The sequence below is a fragment of the Chiloscyllium plagiosum genome, unplaced genomic scaffold (genome assembly GCF_037043375.1).
Source record: "Chiloscyllium plagiosum isolate Xiang-an unplaced genomic scaffold, Cpla_swu_hap1 HiC_scaffold_1, whole genome shotgun sequence".
Taxonomy (NCBI): domain Eukaryota; kingdom Metazoa; phylum Chordata; class Chondrichthyes; order Orectolobiformes; family Hemiscylliidae; genus Chiloscyllium; species Chiloscyllium plagiosum.
This window is the reverse complement of record NW_028270139.1, coordinates 152,298,874-152,320,587: the sequence shown is the minus strand read 5'-3', so window position 1 is coordinate 152,320,587 and position 21,714 is coordinate 152,298,874. Positions and strand designations below refer to the sequence as shown.

The 21,714-nt window shown below is 42.3% G+C and overlaps 1 protein-coding gene across 2 annotated transcripts in view; it reads left to right on the top strand.

The window, feature by feature from the left end:
- Positions 1-21,714, top strand: part of LOC122558467 (attractin-like) — a 115,080-nt gene that overhangs the window by 28,752 nt on the left and 64,614 nt on the right. The window contains exon 2 of one of the 2 annotated variants that reach the window (XM_087991675.1): positions 6,458-6,678. In XM_087991675.1, coding sequence (XP_087847801.1) covers positions 6,458-6,678 — 221 coding nt within the window. Of the gene's footprint in view, positions 1-6,457; positions 7,477-21,714 lie in introns of those variants that run through there. The other variant, XM_087991674.1, reaches the window with a different exon arrangement.

Genomic DNA, 21,714 nt, shown 5'->3' with positions numbered 1-21,714 from the left:
TGGCAATTAGGGATGGGCAATAAATGTGGCTGATGCACTGATGCCCTCATCCCATTAATGAATAAAGAAATAAAACTACTGTCTCTTGGCATTCAGTGGTGTTACTGTCACTGAATCCATTTTCAACACCCTGAGAGTCAAAATTGACTGGAAACTAAACTGGACTCTCTGTATAAATATCAGTGGCTACATGAGAAGGTCAGATGTTAGAAATACTGTAGTGAGGAACACAAGATCTACAAGGTACAAGTCAGGAGAGCAATTGAATGCTTCCTACTTGTCTGGTTGGTTGCAGATACGATAATACTCAAGAAGCTTGACACCATCCAGGACAAAGCAGCCTGCTCAACTGGCTCACAACATCCACAAACATTCAGTACTCCAACACTGATGCTCAGTAGCAGCAGTGTATACTATCTATAAGATACTCTGCAGAAATACACAAAAAAATCTTATGACAGCACTTTCAAAGCCCACAAACATTGCCACCTAGAAAGGGAAGAGCACTTCCTGCAAGTTCTTTCCAAGTTACTTACCATCATGACTTGGAAATATATCACCATTCCTTCTGTATTGCTGGATCAAAATCCTGGAATTCCTCCCCTTCCTGGACAATCTGCATAGAGTGCAGCGGTTCAAGAAGGCAGCTCACAACCACATTCTCAAGAGCAACTAGGGATGAGCAATAAATGTTGGCCCAGACAGCAATGCCTATATCCCATGAGTGAAGAGAAAGAAATTGTCTTAGAACATAGAACATAGAACATAGAAGAATACAGCGCAGTACAGGCCCTTTGGCCCTCGATGTTGCGCCGATCCAAGCCCAACTAACCTATACTAACCCACTATCCTCCATATACCTATCCAATGCCCGCTTAAATGCCCATAAAGAGGGAGAGTCCACCACTGCTGCTGGCAGGGCATTCCATGAACTTACGACTCGCTGAGTGAAGAACCTACCCCTAACATCAGTCCTATATCTACCCCCCCTTAATTTAAAGCTATGCCCCCTTGTAATACCCGACTCCATACGCGGGAAAAGGTTCACACTGTCAACCCTATCTAACCCCCTAATCATCTTGTACACCTCAATCAAGTCACCCCTAAACCTTCTTTTCTCTAATGAAAACAGCCCCAAGTGTCTCAGTCTATCCTCATACGATCTTCCTTCCATACCAGGCAACATCCTGGTAAACCTCCTCTGCACCCGTTCCAGTGCCTCCACATCCTTCCTATAGTATGGCGACCAAAACTGCACACAATATTCCAGATGCGGCCGCACCAGAGTTTTATACAACTGCATCATGACCTCAGGACTCCGGAACTCAATTCCTCTACCAATAAAAGCCAGTACGCCATATGCCTTCCTCACCGCACTATTTACCTGGGTGGCAACTTTCAGAGATCTGTGTACATGGACACCAAGATCCCTCTGCTCATCCACACTACCAAGTATCCGACCATTAGCCCAGTACCCCATCTTTTTGTTACTCATACCAAAGTGAATAGCCTCACACTTATCTATATTGAACACCAAATGCCACCTTTCTGCCCAGCTCTGCAGCTTCTCTATATCCTGCTGTAACCTGCCACATCCTTCCTCACTGTCAACAACTCCTCCGACTTTCGTATCATCCGCAAACTTGCTCACCCAACCTTCTAACCCCTCTTCCAGGTCATTTATAAAAATGACAAACAGCAATGGTCCCAAAACAGATCCTTGCGGAACACCGCTAGTGACGGCACTCCATGAAGAAACTTTGCCATCAACTACTACCCTCTGTCTTCTTCCATCCAGCCAATTCCTAATCCAAACCTCCAACTCACCCTCAATGCCATATCTCCGTATTTTCTGCAGTAGCCTACCATGGGGAACCTTATCAAACGCCTTACTAAAATCCATATATACCACATCTACCGCTTTCCCCTCATCAACCTCCTTCGTCACCTTTTCAAAGAATTCAATAAGGTTTGTGAGGCACAACCTGCCCTTCACAAAACCATGCTGACTATCCTTGATCACATTATTCCTATCCAGATGTGCATAAATCCTATCCCTTACAATTCTCTCTAAGACTTTGCCCACAACAGAAGTGAGACTCATCGGCCTATAGTTACTAGGGTTATCCCTACTCCCCTTTTTGAACAAGGGAACCACATTTGCTATCCTCCAGTCTTCTGGCACTACTCCTGTAGACAAAGAGGACATAAAAATCAAGGCCAATGGCTCTGCAATCTCCTCCCTTGCTTCCCAGAGAATCCTAGGATAAATGCCATCAGGCCCAGGGGACTTATCTATTTTCACCTTTTCCAGGATTTCCAACACCTCTTCTCTACATACCTCAAAGCCATCCATTCTACTTATTTGTGACTCAGTATTCACATCGACGACAATGCCCTGTTCCTGAGTAAATACTGAAGAAAAGTATTCATTCAGTGTCTCCCCAATCTCTTCCGCCTCCACACGCAACTTCCCACTACTATCCTTGACTGGACCTATTCCTACCCTAGTCATTCTTTTATTCCTAACATACCTATAGAAAGCCTTAGGGTTTTCCCTAATCCTACCGACTAAGGACCTTTCATGGTCCCCTCCTTGCTGCTCTTAACTCTCTCTTCAGGTCCTTCCTGGCTACCCTATAACTCTCAATCACCCCAATTGAACCTTCACGTCTCATCTTGAGATAGGCCGCCCTCTTCCATTTAACAAGGGATTCCAATTCCTTATTAAACCACGGCTCCCTCGCACGACCCTTTCCTCCCTGCCTGACAGGTACATAATTATCGGACACTCAATAGTTGCTCCTTGAACAAGCTCCACATATCATTTACACTCTTGCCTTGGAGTCTACTTTTCCAGGCCACACATCCTAAGTCATGCCTCACCGCATCATAATTTCCCTGACCCCAGCTATAACTCTTGCCCTGTAGTACACACTTATCCCTCTCCATCACGAGAGTAAAAATCACCGAATTATGGTCACTATCCCCAAAGTGCTCACCTACCTCTAATTCTAACACCTGGCCTGGTTCGTTACCCAGAACCAAATCCAGTATGGCCTCACCTCTTGTTGGCCTGTCTACATATTGTGTCAGGAAACTCTCCTGCACACATTGAACAAACACTGACCCATCTAACGAACTTGAGCTATAGCTTTCCCAATCAATATCAGGAAAGTTAAAGTCTTTGAGGAGGTGATGGTGAGCTGCCTTCTTAAACAACAGTGCACATGGTATAAATATACAGCATCCTGTTAACAAGTGATTTGCTTCATTCCCAAACACCAACAAACATTCCTGATGAAGGACTTTTGCCTGAAACGTTGATTCTCCTGCTCCTTGGATGCTGCCTGACCTGCTGTGCTTTTCCAGCACCAGACTCTTGACTCTAATCTCCAGCATCTGCAGTCCTCATTTTCACCTGACCAATAAAGAAATAGCAATCTAACCTAAAGTCAAGGTGATACGTGACTTAGAGAGGAAGTTTCTGAGAGCTTCGTCTCACCTACTCTGGAGGTGTCTAATTACATCTCTAAAAATTGGAAAATATCTACTGCTGTTCTCCATGGACAAAAGCAGATATACAGACAATTCACTGAGATGTGTAAAAATGATAATAGTGAATTCCCAACATAAGTTGCGACAGTCACAGTGTAAAGGGTTCAGACAGGGTGCATTCCTTGAAATGCATTTGGGAGAGCTTTTTGTATCAAAAAGTAAAAGGTCCAGGAAAGGACATTGCAGTGCTGGACACAATTCTGGGGAATGAAGCTGGACAGGTGGCAATGATAGAACATTTTAGTGATAGCAACCACAACATCATACTTTGTGATAGAAAAGGAAAAAGATGATCTGCCAAATTCGGTTTTGGATTGGAGGAAGACCAATTATATCAAAATAAGACAGAATTTGACTAAAGTAGACTGGGAACAGTAGCTTCTGGATAAATCCACTGCTGAACAATTGGGAGGGTTGGCTGGCATTCAAAAAGGAATGGGGAAATTACAGGGTGAAATGTAGCTGCCCAGAGAACCTCGCAGGTTGAGGAATATTCAGGATTGGCGAAGAAGGAAAAGGAAGCTCTTTTTATCAGGTACAAAGGGAGAAAAATCAACGGAGGCTCCAATAGAGTATAGAAAGTGCAGGGAGTATCTTAAGAAAGCAATTAGGAAAGCAAAGTGGGTTAGGGGTGGGGGGGGGGGGGGCATGAAAAAACACTGGCAGGTAGGATTAGGGAGAATCCCAAAATATTCTACAAAATATATGAAGGTGACGAGGATAACCAGGGAAAGAGTAAGGCCCATTAAGGACCCAGGGGGCAAATCTGCATGGAGACGGAGGATATTGGTAAAGTTCAGCAGGTCTGGCAGCATTGGTGAAGAGAAATCAGAGTTAATATTTTAATTCTCTCCTGACCACAGAGGAGGTGCCAAAGGACAGGTAGCAAGTAACATTTGTGCCACACAAATGCCAAGCAATGATCATCTCCAAAAAGAGACAATCTAACCAATATGCCTTGACGTTCAATGGTGTTACCATCAGTGAATCCAGTCTGTCAACATACTGAGAGAGGATGGGGTTTACCATTGACCGGAAATTGAACTCGATTCATCACATAAACACAATAGCTACAAGAGCAGGTCAGAGGCAAGGAACACTGTGGAGAGTAACTCACCTCCTGACTCCCCAGAGTTTCCACAATTTATAAGGCACAAGTCAAGAGTGTGAAGGAATACTCCCTACTTGCCTTGATGGGCACATCCAAATACACAAAAAGCTTGACACCATCTAGCCAAAGCAGCCCATTCGATTGGTACCAGATCCACCAGCATCCATTCCCTCCACCTCCAACGGTCAGTAGTAGCAGTGTGTACTATCTACAAGAGGCATTACAAAAATTCACCAAAGATCCCCAGACAGCACCTTCCAAACCACAACTGCTTCCATCTAGAAGGACAAGGACAGCAAATATGTGGGAACATCACCACCTGCAAGTTCCCCTCCAAGCCACTCACCCATCCTGACTTGAAAATATATTACCGTTCCTTAACTATCGCTGGGTCAAAATCCTGGAATTCCCTCCCTAATCCTCTCTGTCTACCTACAGCACATGGACTGCAGCAGTTTACAAAGGTAGTTCACCATTCACCTTTCCAAGGGCAAAGAGAGTTGGGAAATAAGTGCTGGCCAGCTAGTGATACTCACATCCCATGGGTAAATTAAAAAGAAATCACTTCCCAAATCTCTCATATGTAAGGTTATGCAATTTGGCAGGAGAAATAGAGGAGCTGAATATTATTTACATGGAAAAAGACTGCTAATAGCTATGGAAGAGAAGGCTTGGAAATCAGCATCAAAGCTCAGCAAGTCATAGAGAAGGCAGTTGGAAGGCTAGTCCTTATTTCTAAGGGCATGGCCTATAAAAATAAGGAAGTGTTGCTGAAACTATACAAGTCACTAGTTCAACTGTGAAATACAGTGTACTGTTTTGGGCTCCTCATTGAAGAAAAAATATATTGGCATTGGAAGCAATTCACTGTACTGTCACCAAGTATGGAAGGATTTTCTGATGAGTAGAGGTTGAATAGGTTTGGCCTGTATCTACTGAAATTTAGAAGGATAAAAGTCATGATTTTGAGATGCCAGTGTTGGAATGGGGTGTACAAAGTTAAAAATCACACAGCACCAGGTTATAGTCCAACAGGTTTAATTGGAAGCACACTAGCTTTCGGAGCAACGCTCCTTCATCAGGTGATAGTGGAGAGCTCGATCGTAACAGTGAATTTATAGCAAAAATTTACAGTGTGATGTAACTGAAATTATACATTGAAAAATTGATTGTCTGTTAAGCCTTTCATCTGTTAGAATACAGTGATAGTTTCACTTCTTTCGTCTGTAAATCACAAAACCTTTTTTTAAAAGTTGCATTCTCGGGTTAGCTGTTAACAATGGCTAGACAATATGTTGAAGGTGTTGGCCCCCTGTGTTCTCTGTCTATGCCATGATGTTTAGATTGATTCTAATCTAAAAAGTGAGATATCAGAGTTGTACATAAACTCATGCAGTTTTTGAGCTCAGAGTTCTACATGAATGCATGCAGTTTTTGAGCAAAGTGCAATGTAACTCTGCAAGTACAAATTCACCCCACAAAATATATGTGTGCATGTGGGTCTTTGTGACCTGCAACACATTATCAATGAGGATGAGCACCTCACCAAGACCTTCCCCACACCTCCACTACTTGCCTTTAAACAACCGCCAAACCTCAAACAGATCATCGTTCGTAGCAACTGCCCGGCTCTCAGGACAACTCCATACAACCCTGTCACAGTGGACGCTGCAAGACGTGTCAGATTGTGGACATAGATACCACTATTACGCATGGGAACACCTCCCACCTTGTACATGGCAGGTACTCATGTGACTCAGCCAATGTTGTCTATCTTATATATTGCAGGCAAGGATGCTTGGAGGCATGGTACATTGGGGAAACTGAACAAAGTCTACAACAACGGATGAATGGGCACCGCACAACAATCAACAGACAGGAGGGTTCCCTCCCAGTTTGGGAACACTTCAGTGGTCCAGGACATTCAGCCTCGGACCTTCGGGTGACCATCCTCCAAGGCGGACTTCGGGACAGGCAGCAGAGAAAAGTGGCCGAGCAGAGGCTGATAGGTAAGTTCGGTACCCATAGGGAGGGCCTTAACCGGGACCTTGGGTTCATGTCACATTACAGGTGATCACCATTGCACTACACACACACACAGATATTCCTACACACACACACTCTCATATACACACGGACACAGGTACACACAAAGGTGCACACAGACACCCACACACACCCTTATAGACACACACACTCCCTCACTCACACATGCACCCCCTCACAGACTTAAGACACTCTCCACTCACTACACACACACACACACATACACTTTCTCACTCTCACAATCCCCACCCCAGTCAGACACACACACACACAGACAGACAAAAACCCACATGCACACATATATTTTGTGGGGTGAATTTGTACTTGCAGAGTTACATTGCACTTTGCTCAAAAACTGCATGCATTCATGTAGAACTCTGAGCTCAAAACTGCATAAATTTATGTACAACTCTGATATCTCACTTTTTAGATTAGAATCAATCTAAACATCATGGCATAGACAGAGAACACAGGGGGCCAACACCTTCAACATATTGTCTAGCTATCACCATTGTTAACAGCTAACCCAAGAATGCAACTTTTAAAAAAAGGTTTTGTGATTTACACATGAAAGAAGTGAAACTATCACTCTATTCTAACAGATGAAAGGCTTAACAGACAATCAATTTTTCAATGTATAATTTCAGTTACATCACACTGTAAATTTTTTGCTATAAATTCTGTGTTACGATCGAGCCCTCCACTATCACCTGATGAAGGAGCGTTGCTCCGAAAGCTAGTGTGCTTCCAATTAAACCTGTTGGACTATAACCTGGTGTTGTGTGATTTTTAAGAAGGATAAAAGGTGACCTTATTGAAACATGCAAGATTCGTAGGGGGCTGGGCAGGGTAGATGTTTCCCAGAGGGCATAATCTCAGATTAGAGGGGTGTACACAAAGAGGAGGTAAAGAAGAAAAGTCGAGAATAAGAGGAATTTTCTCAAAGTGCAATGAAGCTTTGAAATTCTTTACTGCAGAGAGCTGTAGAGGCTAGGTTATTGGTCTGATGTAGACAGATCTTTCAACAAAGAAGGGAACCAAAGGCTGTAGGGAAAAGGAAAGTGGAGTTGAGGATTGTCAGATCAGCCATTAACTCATTGAATGGCAGAGCAGACTCCGTGGACTGAATGGCCTACTTCTGTTCCTACATCTTATTGTCTTCTTGCTCTTTTGCAACGTCTGGAAAAAGCACTTCTTCAACCAAATTTTTGGTAACCCACAACAAAAATGGCCCAATTCTTGTGATCAAGGTTGGAATCGTCATCTCTGATGTGGATCAGACAAATGGTTGGCCACCTGGCTGCATAAAAAAGAACATTGTGTCTGTTTCAACTAACCAAATTCTGTGATAGCCATTCACTTCTCAGGGCCATGAGTGACCAGTCATAGTTAACCTGCCTGGTTTAAAATTTTAACAGAGCCTAAAATTAACTATCAATCAGCATTATTATGTGCACTTCCATGGGAACACCACTGCCAATTAAAGTTCACTTACTAAGCAATCAGCAGTTCCCTCTCCTGAAGCATAAATGTCGATTTACAATTTGAATTAATCTTCTTGCAAGTTATCCTGATGAGCACAAGATGAGAATCTTTGACTCTGTATCTTTTCCCAACAATGCTTAGATTCTGTACCACCAACCAATTATTTTCACAATCTATTTGATTTACTTCAGCAGGTTCAGGTATTGATTGACCTATTCCTTCTTCTTTGGCTTGTAATTTCAACTTGATACTTTTTTTTTATTGATTCTCAGACCAAAGGATAAAAGCCTTTAATGATTTTATAAACATTCATTGAACTCCTTGGTCTTTTCTGTGCAGTGGAAGTCGTGCTATTTTCTTCACTATCGATAACAGTTTTTCATTGGTGTCACATCGTAAATGCACAAAGTGCAATTTTCAATTATTTTCTGTAATGTATCAGCCAACGTGACACAGTAAAACTTTTTACTGCCTTCTCTGACCTTTTTTCCCAAAAGCCCTACTTTTGTCTTGTCAACAGGTTTTGAGTCTTATGTTCTGAGCAATCACTGAAAGCAAAAATGTTCTAATTGCTGCCATGCCTGTTGCTTTGCTTTCAAGACAGAGATCCATCTTCCAGAACCCTGATGGCAATCAGATAACTTGACTGAAAGTCATTTAGGAGGGAGATAATAATTGTAATTTTTTTTACTCTTTATGATGGCGAACATTTTCAACTTTGTAAATCATCCCAATGCCTTTCTGGGACCTTGAGACTTCTCACTTTAAAACACACAGGATTTCAGAGATACATGAAATTAATTAATAATGGAGTAGCTCCAGCTTCACGGGTGGCAATTTATATTTTCTTTTTCAGCTGCGTTAACATGTTATTTTCCTTTCAAACAGCATCAGCTCCTACCCAGACAACCGCTCAGGCCACAAGGAGTGACGTCTGCACTGTTTACTGTGTGTGCAATGTGTTTCTCTTCCACAGAAAGCTGTTGGGGCCAGCTTGTTTATATATATGTGTGTTATATATACACACACACTCACACGCATATATATAGAGAGAGAGCTGGAGGTGGCCAGTATGTCTAAAAGGATCAAGGAGTATGGAGAGAAAGCAGGAATGGGATATCGAAAATGCATGATCATATTGAATAGTGGTGCAGGCTCGAAGGGCCAAATGGCCTACTCTTGCACCTTTTTTTTAAGTTTCTATGTTACTGAAAAGGGAAAATGAGTGATATCCCTTGCTGCAGAGAAAATTATGGGTATCAACGCCTTGGGAAATGTGACCTCACTTGTAACAACGCATGTCTGTCTTATGATAACTATTATGTATGATCGTAAAAAATGGAAAACAAATTCACCTAACATTTTCTGTTTCCTCACTTTTCTGCCCCACCTCTATTTTCTTCTCTGTACTACTGAAGATGCTGAAGTAAGAGTCCATGTATATCAGCAGTTAGCAACAACTTGGAATCATAAATTAATGCAGAATACAAGGGAGTCATTTAGCCAATGGACTCTGTGCCAACATTTTTCTGAACCTGGGAAGAGTGGCCTACAGTCAGTACCACAGTGAGGCTGACTGGGAAGAATGTCCTGCATTGAGCATTGCACTGAGGTGGAATGGGAAAAGTGTCCTGTAGTGATTAGGGCACTGCATGTAACGTCTAGAGATTGTGAATTTAAATATTGTCACTGTCAATTTAAAATCGGGTCAGGTAGATCCGCTCATTTGTGGATTCGTTTTTGTTCCTATTGGTGACTCACATCTGCGGACAACCTTGACATTGCTGCAGGTAACAATATTCATTCCACATATGGATCAAAACATTGGAGGGCATGTTGCTTCCAGCTTATTTAATAGCAGTCCAACTGAGCCTGTCTTATTATTGAACATTGAAATCCCTCATTCCTGAGTCCATTCTGTGCTGCACACAGTTCTTCTTCCAAGTAGTGTTCAAGAGTGGAGAAATGGAGATTGATCATCTGTGGAAGTGTCAGGTGATACCAGGGAGATTTCACAGTCCATTTTTGACAACTTTATGCAACCTGGAAACAAGATTGAGGACTCCCAGGACCACTCTTCTGACTGTATACCTCTGTACCATTAACCTGTTCGATCTACCTGGTCAAAGGGACTGAATATTTTCCAGTGGAAAATTCTGATTTGGAAAATGACTTTCATGATGCCATTAATAGAGATGCCACCAACCCCCCCTACCCCTCCCCGAGATTGGTTTTGGTTAGCGAAGAGAACAATGCAGCATCACCTGCTGGACATGCCATTTTACAATCCTAAATCCAGGATTGATGCCAATGCTGGATTATCTGTTGATTTGTATACATTTGTTTTTCAATATAATAAGATTTTTAGAGGTGATTTGATCCAACAGAGTGGTTTGCAGGGGCAGTTCAAAGTTGATCTCTTTGCTGTGCATCTGGATTCGTATTTAGAGTAAACTCCCTAGACAAGCTATTAGGATTTTCACTATTCTGCAGTTTCATGCTCAATCAATGTGGAAAATGACTTGTAAATGTTTAAATGTGAATAGAATAACTTGTACTTCTGTCCTCTACATATTACTGAGCACCTGCGGTGGGATGGCTGGTGGATTTTTTTGTATTTCTGTCCATGTGGTAGAGACCTGAGAATGTGCAATTACAGATGAAGGTTGAATTTTTGCCAAATTGTGATTTGTTCATATTAAAAATTAATGGCTGTTTGCAATCTGTAATCAGGAGGTTTTACAGCAACATGCCTTTAACGCGTATATAACGTGGTAAATGGGGTCACCATGCATTCTACAAACCTACATTTATATGGAATTTTTATTTTCAAATAATATGCAGGTTCTGACTGCTCATTGACTGCTAATCAGTCCATTTCACCTGATAAAGCAGCAGCTCTCTGAAAGCTTGTGATTTTAAATAAAACTGTTCGACTATAACCTGATGTCACAAGACTTCTGACTTTGTCCACCTCATTTGGGATTGGGAAGAAATTGAGTTACCTATGCTTGTCCAGGCTTCCCACAAGTTATTCCAGTGGCAGATGGAACTAAATCCCAAAAAATGTGAGGTGATGCTCATTAGAAGAAGTAGCAAAACAAGGGAAAAGTCCATGAATATCAGGAGACTAAGAAGGAATGGAGGAACAGAGAAATCTTGGGCTGATTGTTCGCACATCCCTGAAGGCAGTCGGACAGATTAATAAGGTAGTTAAAAAGACATAAGGGACATTTACTTTTTATCAGTCAAGAAACATGTTTTAAGTGAAGGGAGGTTACCCTAGAGTTGTGCAAGACTTTGGTTAGACTACAGCTGGAATACTGTGTGCAGTTCTGGTGATTGTACTATAGGAAGGATGCAATTGCAAAGGAGATTCAGCAGGGTATTGTCTGGGATGGAACATTTCAATTAGGAAATGAAACTGGATAAGCATAGGTTGTTTTCTTTGAAGCAGAGAAAGCTTGAGGAGGGGGGGATTTATTGAGGTGGATAAGCTTATGATGGGCAAATCACAGGAGTGATAAAAAAACTTGAATTATGTTTAAATGCAAGATCTAATAGAAGACTAAATAATACTAAACCAAACAAAGTCATTGAACATATATCTGCTGAATCTGCAAGGAGGAACAATATTATTAAGAACATGTATATTCAGATCTGTTTTTATACTATAAACTATGCCATCTGAAGAATGATAGCTTTGAGAATATGTTTCTCTACTTTCTTAACAAGGAGGACAGTTTTAAAGTGATAGGCAGGAGGTTTAGAAGGGATTTAGATTAATATTTTTCACCCAGAGAAAGGTGGGAATTTGGAATGCATTGCCTGGGTGTGTAGTTGAGGTGGGAAAATTCACATTTAAAAAGTATTTGGATGAACACTTGAAGTGGCATAATACTCAAGGCTAATGTGGGAAAGTGGACTTGTGTAGGCATTTTGTTGATACAAACTTGATGGGCCAAAGGGCCTCTTTTGTATTGTCATCAGTGACAATGTCATGTGGGTTATTGGACGCTGTGTGGTTAATTAGTGATTGTACCAGATGGTTGCAATGTAACTACAGCAAGTCAGTGCTGTTTTGGGGTTATCATTTTTTTGAGAATATTAAGTTTGATCAGTCTGTCATTGTTTTGTGATGGTACCATCAATCTGAATTTTTATCTTTGCCTCATTCTGTTCAACATTACAGATTTTACCTGATAGGTTTTAACCTTTGCATATTATTCTTCTCTCTTCCACGTGTTTTATTGTGCAAGCTTTTAAGCACAATCACATCCTATCCCATTACCAGTCTAGGTTTGCCTGAAGTTGTTCAATTTTCAGTGAATGTTCTTCAAGTTAGTAGAGAAACAGATTCTCAAAGCTATCATTCTTCAGATGGCATAGTTTATAGTATAAAAACAGATCTGAATATACATGTTCTTAATAATATTGTTCTACCTTGCAGATTCAGCAGATATATGTTCAGTTTTGTTTGGTTTAGTATTATTTAGTCTTCGATTGGATCTTGCATTTAAACATAATTCAAGTCTTTTAAGAAGTCATTCACGGATGTGGGTGTCATTGTCTGCACCACCATTTATTGCCCATCCCCAAATTTCCTTGAGAAGATGGTACTAAGCTGCCATCTTGAGCTATTGCAGTCCATGAGCAGTTATAGTATTTTGACCCTGCCACCCTGAAGGACTAGTAATACATTTCCAAGTGAGGACTGTGAGTATCTTGTCAAGGAACTGCAGGTCCTGGTGTTGTCATGTATCTGCTGTCATTGTCCTTCAAGATGTTAGAGATCAAGGATTTGGTGCTGTAGGGCATCTTGTAGATGTACACTGATGCTATTGAACATAGATGGTAGAAAAAGTAAAGCTTGAAGGTGTGAGATGTGGTGCCAATCAAGAGCTTTGTCCTGGGTGTTGTAAAGCTTCTTGAGTATTGCTGGAGCTCCAAGTGGGGAGTGTTCATTACCCTCCAGACTTGTGTCTTGTGGATAAGCTAAGGAGAGTCAGCCACTGAGTTACTCACCTCAAGATTTCTAGACATCAGCCCAAACCTGAATGTTATCCAAGTTTTGCTCCATTTGAACATGGACAGCTTCAGTATTTGAGAAGTGATTAGCTGAACATTGTGCAATCAAGAAAATATCCCCATTTCTGACCTTATGGGACACAGAACATAGAAGAAAGAACAGTACAGCACCATACAGGCTCTTCAGCCCTCGATGTTGTGCTGACCTTTTATGCAACTGTAAGATCAAAGTAACCGACATACTCTTCATTTTATTCTCATCCATGCACCTACCCAAAAGTCACTTCAATGTCCCTAATGTACCTTACTCTATTACCACTGCTGGTAGTGCATTGAGAATCATCACCCACCATCCTCTGTGTAAAGAACCGACCTCTGACATCTTCCCTAAACCTTCCTCCAATCACCTTAAAATTATGCCTCCTTGTGACAGCCATTTCTGCCCTGGAAAAAAGTCTCTGGCTATCCACTCTATCTATGTCTCTCATCATCTTGTACACCTCTATCAAGTCACCTCTCATCCTTCTTCACTCCAATGAGAAAAGCCCTAGCTGCCTCAGCTTTTCTTCATAATTCAGGCCCTCCAGTCCAGACAGCATCCTGATAAATTCTCTCTGCACCCACCCTAAAGCTTCCACATCCTTCCTATAATGAGGTGACTAGAACTGAACACAATATTCCAAGAGTGGTCTAACCAGAGCTGCAGCATAACATCGCAGATTTTAAACTCAATTCCCCTGCTCATGAAAGCTGTACGCCTTCTTAACAGCCCTATCAACTTGGATGGCAACTTTGAGGGATCTATGGATATGGACCTCAAGATCACTCTGTTACTCCACACTGTCAAGAATCCTGCCTTTAACCCTGTATTCTGCATTCAAATTCAACCTTCCTAAATCACTTCACACTTTTCTAGGTTAAACTCCACCTGCTACTTCTCACCTCTGCAACCTGCAACAGCCACCCACACTAACCACCACTCCACCAACCTTTGTGTCATCAGCAAACTTACTAACCCATCCTTCCACTTCCTTCCACTTCCTCAAGTAAGTCATTTATAAAAATCACAAAGAGCAGAGATCCTAGAACAGATCCCTGCAGAACACCACTGGTCACTGAGCTCCAGGTTGAATACTGTCCATCTGCTACCACCCTCTGTCTTCTACGGGCCAGCCAATTCTGTATCCGGACAGCCAAATTTCCCTATATCCCATCCCTCCTTACTTTCTGAATGGCCCTACCATGGGGAACGTCATCAAATGCCTTGCTAAAGTCCATTACACCATATCCACTGCTCTACCTTCATCAATGTGTTTTGTCACATCCTCAAAGATTTCAACAAGGCTTGTGAGTCATGACCTGCCCTTAGAGTCATCGAGTCATAGAGATTTACAGCACAGAAATAGACCCTTCGGTCCAACCTGTCCATGCCGACCAGATATCCCAACCCAATCTAGTCCCACCCACCATATCCCTCCAAACCCTTCCTATTCATATACCCATCCAAATGCCTTTTAAATGTTGCAAATGTACGAGCCTCCACCACTTCCTCTAGCAGCTCATTCCATACACGTACCACTCTCTATGTGAAAAACTTGCCCCTTAAGTCTCTTTTATATCTTTCCCTCTCACCCTAATCCTATGACCTCTAGTTCTGGACTCCCCGACCCCAAGGAAAAGACTTTGTCTATATACCCTATCCATGCCCCTCATAATTTTGTAAACCTCTATAAGGTCACCCCTCAGCCTCTGACGCTCCAGGGAAAACAGTTCCAGCCTGTTCAACCTCTCCTTGCAGTTTAAATTCTCCAACCCTGGCAACGTCCTTGCAAATGCTTTCTGAAACCTTTCACATTTCACAACATCAACATAGGAAAGAGACCAGAATTGCATGCAATATTCCAACAGTAGCCTAACCAATGTCCTGTATAGACACAACATGACCTCCCAACTCCTGTACTCAATCCTCTGACCAATAAAGGAAAGCATACCAAACGCCTTCTTCACTATCCTATTTACCTGCGACTCCACTTTCAAGGAGCTATGAACCTGCACTCCAAGGTCTCTTTGTTCAGCAACACTCCCTAGGACCTTACCATTAAGTATATAAGTCCTGCTAAGATTTGCTTTCCCAAAATGCAGCACCTCACATTTATCTGAATTAAACTCCATCTGCCACTTCTCAGCCCATTGACCCATCTGGTACAGATCCTGTTGTACTCTGAGGTATCCCCCTTCGCTGTCCACTACACCTCCAATTTTGGTGTCATCTGCAAACTTACTAACCGTACTTCTTTTGCGCACGTCCAAATCATTTATGTAAATGATGAAAAGTAGAGGACCCAGCACCGATCCTTGTGGCACTCCACTGGTCACAGGCCTCCAGTTCGAAAAACAACCCTCCACCACCACCCTCTGTATTCTACCTTAGAGCCAGTTCTGTATCCAAATGGAAAATGTACATATTACAGATGGCTAGTTCTCCCTATATTCGGAGAGCTAACCAGTCTCCCATGGGGAACCTTGTCGAACGCCTTACTGAAGTCTATATAGATCACTCTTCCCTCATTAATCCTCTTTGCTACTTCTTCAAGAACCTCAATCAAGTTTGTGAGACATGATTTCCCACACGGGAGAAAGTGAGGTCTGCAGATGCTGGAGATCAGAGCTGAAAATGTGTTGCTGGAAAAGCACAGCAGGTCAGGTAGCATCCAGGGAACAGGAGAATCGACGTTTCGGGCATAAGAAGCCTTTCCTGAAGAAGGGCTTATGCCCGAAACGTCGATTCTCCTGTTCCCTGGATGCTACCTGACCTGCTGCGCTTTTCCAGCAACATATTTTCAGCTATGATTTCCCACACACAAAGCCATGTTGACACTCCCTAATCAGTTCTTGCCTTTCCAAATACATGGACACGCTTTCCTCATTCCTGAAGAAGGGCTCATGCCCAAAACGTCGATTCTCCTGCTCCTTGGATGCTGCCTGACCTGCTGTGCTTTTCCAGCAACACATTTTTAGCATTTCCAAATACATGTACATCCTGTCCCTCAGGATTCCCTCCAACAACTTTCCCACTACCGACGTGAGGTCCATTGATCTATAGTTCCTTGGCTTGTCCTTACCACCCTTCTTAAACAGTGGCACCACATTAGCCAATTTCCAGTCTTCCAGCACCTCACCCGTAACTATCAATAATACAAATATCTCAGCAAGAGGCCCAGCAATCACTTCTCTAGTTTCCCACAGAGTTCTAGGGTGCACTTGATCAGGTCCTGGGGATTTATCCACCTTTATGTGTTTCAAGACTTCCAGCATTTCCTACTCTGTAATATAGACATTTTGCAAGATGTCACCATCTATTTCCCTACAGTCTATATCTTCCATGTCCTTTTCCACAGTAAATGCTGATGCAAAATACTCGTTTAGTATCTTCCCCATTTTCTGCGGTTCCACACAAAGGTCGCCTTGCTGTTCTTTGAGGGGCCCTATTCTCTCCCTAGTTACCCTTTTGCTCTTAATGTATTTGTAAAAACCCTTTGGATTCTCATTAATTCTATTTGCCAAAGCTATTTCATGTCCCCGTTTTGCCCTCCTGATTTCCCTCTTAAGTATACTCCTACTGCCTTTATACTCTTCTAAGGATTCACTCGATCTATCCTGTCTATACCTGACATACGCTTTCTTCTTTTTCTTAACCAAACCCTCAATTTCTTTAGTCATCCAGCATTCCCTATACCTACCAGCCTTTCCCTTCACCCTAACAGGAATATACTGTCCCTGAACTCTCGTTATCACATTTTTGAAGGTTTCCCGTTTTCTAGCCACCCCTTTACCTGCTAACATCTGCGCCCAATCAGCTTTCGAAAGTTTTTCCCTAATACCATCAAAATAGGCCTTCCTCCAATTTAGAACTTCAACTTTTAGCTCTGGTCTATCCTTTTCCATCATTATTTTAAATCTAATAGAATTATGGTCACTGGCCCCAAAGTGCTCCCCCACTGACACCCCAGTCATCTGCCCTGCTTTATTTCCCAAGTATATATCAAGTTTTGCACCTTCTCAAGTAGGTATATCCACATACTGAACCAGAAAATTTTCTTGTACACATTTAACAAATTCCTCTCCATCTAAACCCTTAACAACCACCCTATTATTCTTACAGATAGCTGAGATCTCCTTACAAATTTGTTTCTCAATTTCCCTCCGACTATTAGGGAGTCTATAATACAATCCCAATAAGGTGATTCACAATGCCATGCTGACTATCTCTAATCAAACTATAGTTTTCCAAGTAATCATAAATCCTGTCTCTCAGAATTCTCTCCAATAATTTATCCACCACTGACGGAAGACTGACTGGTCTGTAATTCCCAAGATTATCCCTATTTCCTTTCTTGAACAAGGGAATAACATTTACCAACCTCCAATCATGTACTCCGCTGGACAGTGAGAATGCAAATATCATCGCCAAAGGCGCAGCAATCTCTTCCCTTGCTTCCTATAATAACCCAGGGTATATCCAGTCTGGCCCAGGGGATTTACCTGTCCTCACGTTTTCAAAAATTTCAGCATAGAGTCATAGAGATGTACAGCACAGAAACAGACCCTGTGGTCCAACCCGTCCATGCCGACCAGATATCCCAATCCAATCTAGTCCCACCTGCCAGCACCCGGCCCATATCCCTCCAAATCCTTCCTATTCATATACCAATCCAAATACCTCTTAAATTGTACCAGCCTCCAACACTTCCTCTGGCAGCTCATTCCATACACATACCACCCTCTGTGTGAAAATGGTGCCCCGTAGGTCTCTTTTATATCTTTCCCCTCACACCCTAAACCTATGCCCTCTAGTTCTGGGCTCCCCGACCCCAGGAAAAAGACTTTGCCTATTTACTCTATCCATACCCCTCATAATTTTGTTAACCTCTATAAGGTCATCCCTCAGCCTCCAACACTCCAGGGAAAACAGCACCAGCCTGTTCAGCCTCTCCTTATAGCTCAAATCTTCCAACCCTGGCAACATCCTTGTAAATCTTTTCTGAACCCTTTCAAATTTCACACCATCTTTCTGATAGGAAGGAGACCAGAATTGCACACAATATTCCAACAGTGGCCTAACCAATGTCCTGTATAGCCGCAACATGACCTCCCAACTCCTGTACTCAATACTCTGACCAATAAAGGAAAGCATACCAAACGCTGCCTTCAATATCCTATCTATCTGCGACTCTACTTTCAAGGAGCTATGAACCTGCACTCCAAGATCTCCTTGTTCAGCAACACTCCTGAGGACCTTACCATTATGTGTTTAAGTCCGGCTAAGATTTGCTTTCCCAAAATGCAGCACCTTGCATTTATCTGAAGTGAACTCCATCTGCCACTTCTCAGCCCATTGGCCTATTTGGTCAAGATCCTGTTGTAATCTGAGGTAACCCTCTTCGCTGTCCACTACACCTCCAATTTTGGTAATCTGCAAACTTACTAACTGTACCTCAATACCTTGTACTTCAACTCTTGTACTCAGTACCCTGTCCGATGAAGAAAATCACGCTGTATGCCTTCTTGACTGCTCTACGGACCTGCATTGCCATCTTCAGGGAACAATGGACCTGAACACCCAGATCTCTCTGTGCATCAATTTTCCCCAGGGCTTTTCCATTTACTGTATAGTTCGCTCTGGAATTGCACTTTCCAAAACGCATCACCTCGCATTTGTCCGGATTGAACTCCATCTACCATTTCGCTGCCCAACTCTCCAATCTATAGAATATAGAACATAGCATGTTCTTCTTTTTAACATCAACCTGATTGAGTATATCAGTTTGTTTCATGCTCTCCTCACAAATATCAAGGTCCCTCTCAGCAGTGAATACTGAAGCAAAGTATTCATAAGGACCTCCCCTACCTCCTCTGACTCTCGGCACATGTTTCCTCCAGTATATCTGATTGGCCCTACCCTCACTTTGGCCATCCTTTTTACCTCACATAAGTGTACGATGCCTTAGAGGTTTCCTTAATCCTACCCACTGACGATTTTTTATGCTCTCTTCTAGCTCTCCCAAGTCCATTCTTCAGTTCCTTCCTGGCTACCTTGTAACCCTCTAGAGCCCTGTCTGATTCTTGCCTCCTCAACCTTAAGCAAGCTTCCTTCTTCCTTTTGACTAGATGTTCCACATCCCTTATCACTCAAGGTACCTTCACCCTACCATCCCTTCCTTGTCTCAGTGGGACAAACCTGTCCAGCACTAACAGCAAGTGCTCGCTAAACAACCTCTACATTTCTGTTGTGCATTTCTCTGAGAACATCTGTTCCCAATTTAGCAGCCCCAGTTCCTGCTTCATAGCATTATAATTCCCCTCCCCCAATTAAATACTTTCCCATACCATTCACTCCTATCTCTTTGCATGTGTATAGTAAGAGTCAGGAAGTTATGATCACTATCACCGAAATGCTTTCCCACCTAGAGATCTGACACCTGGTTCGTTGCTTAGCACCAAATCCAATATGGCGTCCCCTCTATCTATATATTGAGTCAGGAATCCTTCCTGGCCACATTTGACAAAAACTGATCCATCCAAACTATTTGAACTAAGGAGGTTCCAATCAATATTAGGGAAGTTTAAATCACCCATGACAACAACCCTGTTATGTCTCCAAACTCTGATAGAGGGAAGATCATTGATGAAGCAGATGAAAATGGTTGGGCCCAGGACATTACCATAAGGAACTCCTGCACAGATGTCCTGTGGCTGATATGATTGACCCCATCATCCATCTTCCTTTGTGCTAGCTGCAGCTTTCCCCTGATTACCATTGACTTCAATTTAGCTTGAGCTAGCTCCTTGATGCTGTACTTGGTTAAATGCTGCCTTGATGTCAATGAATGAATGATTTCATTGTCACATGTGTTTTACAGGAAAAATATGAAATAAGATTGATGATGACAGTGCAGTAGACATTGTTTATTTGGATTTTAGTAAAGACACATGGTAGACTAATTAGTAAAGTTAGGTCAGATGGGATTCAAGTTGAGTTTGCCAATTGGATCCATAATTGACTTAACACAGTAAACATGGAGTAATGGTGCAGGGTTGCTTTTCGGACTGGAGGCCTGTGACCAGCAATGATCCACTGTGATCAGTTCTGAGTCCTCTTTTGTTTGTCATTTACATAAATGATTTGGATGAGGATCTCGAAGGCATGGTTAGTAAGTTTGCAGATGGTGGTATAGTAGACAGTGAAGAAGGTTTTCTGACATTACAAAAGGATCTTGATCAAATGGGTCAATGGGCTGAAAAATGGCAGATGGAGGTATTACATTTTGGTACAACAAACATGCGTAGGACTTATACAGTTAATGTTAGTGCCTTGGGTAGTGTTGTAAAACAGAGGAACCAAGGGGTGCGGGTACATAATTATTTGAAGTTTTGGTCACATATAAACTGGGTGGTTAAAAAGGCATTTGTCATGCTTGCCTTTATCGCTCAATCCTTTGAATATAGGAGTTGAGAAGCCATGTTGAGGCTGTACAGGACATTCGTGAGGCCTCTTCTGGAATACTGTGTCCAATTCTGGTCACCCAGTTAAAGAAAGAGTATTATCAAGCTGGAGAGGGTTCAGAAGAGATTTATCAGGATGTTACTGATAAATGGAAGGTTTATCAGTATGGAAGGTTTGAGCTATAAAGAAAGGCTCGATTGGCTGGGATGTTTTTCACTGGAGCATAGGAGGTTCAGAGGCTATCTTGTAGAAGTTTATAAAATAATGAGAGGTATAGATAGAGTTAATGGTAGTTGTCTTTACCCTAGAATGGGGGATTTCAAGACGAGAGGATACATTTTTAAGGTGAGAGGAGAGAGATTTAAAAAAGATTGTTTTTTACACAGAGTGTGTAGAATGAACTTCCTGAGAGTGGATGTGCGTACAATTACAATGTTTAAAAAACATTTGGATAGATACATGCATAGGAAAAGTTTGGAGGCAAATGGGCCAGGAGCAGGCAAGTGGGACTAGTTTAGTTCGGGATTATGTTCAGCAAGGACTGGTTGGACCGAAGTGTCCATTTCTATGACTCTGTAATTCCACAGAGGGATTACTAAATCATCCTTCATTTACTTGTGGAGAGTCCTTGACACCATGGTTCAGCGCCATTTTGTATAATTTAAGAATAAAGAGAAAAGAAGATATAGCTTAAAGAGAGTCTATCAGTCCTGAGCCAGCTTATCACCATCAACAACACCCACACTGCCAACCCTCCACCACCACTTCACCACCATCTACACTGGACCCAACCAACATCAAAGTCGCCATTCCTCAGGCGACAGATTTTACTGCTGGGCCTACCTATTGCCTCTGCCGCTGAACAGCTGCTGATTCTGATACCAGGTCCTGTGCTCACTCCAGGAAAGTGAGTAAGGGCACTTGAGGTCCGTGCTGGGCTCTCACCGCTATCGAAAAGACAAAAGTAAAGGTAGGGAGAAAA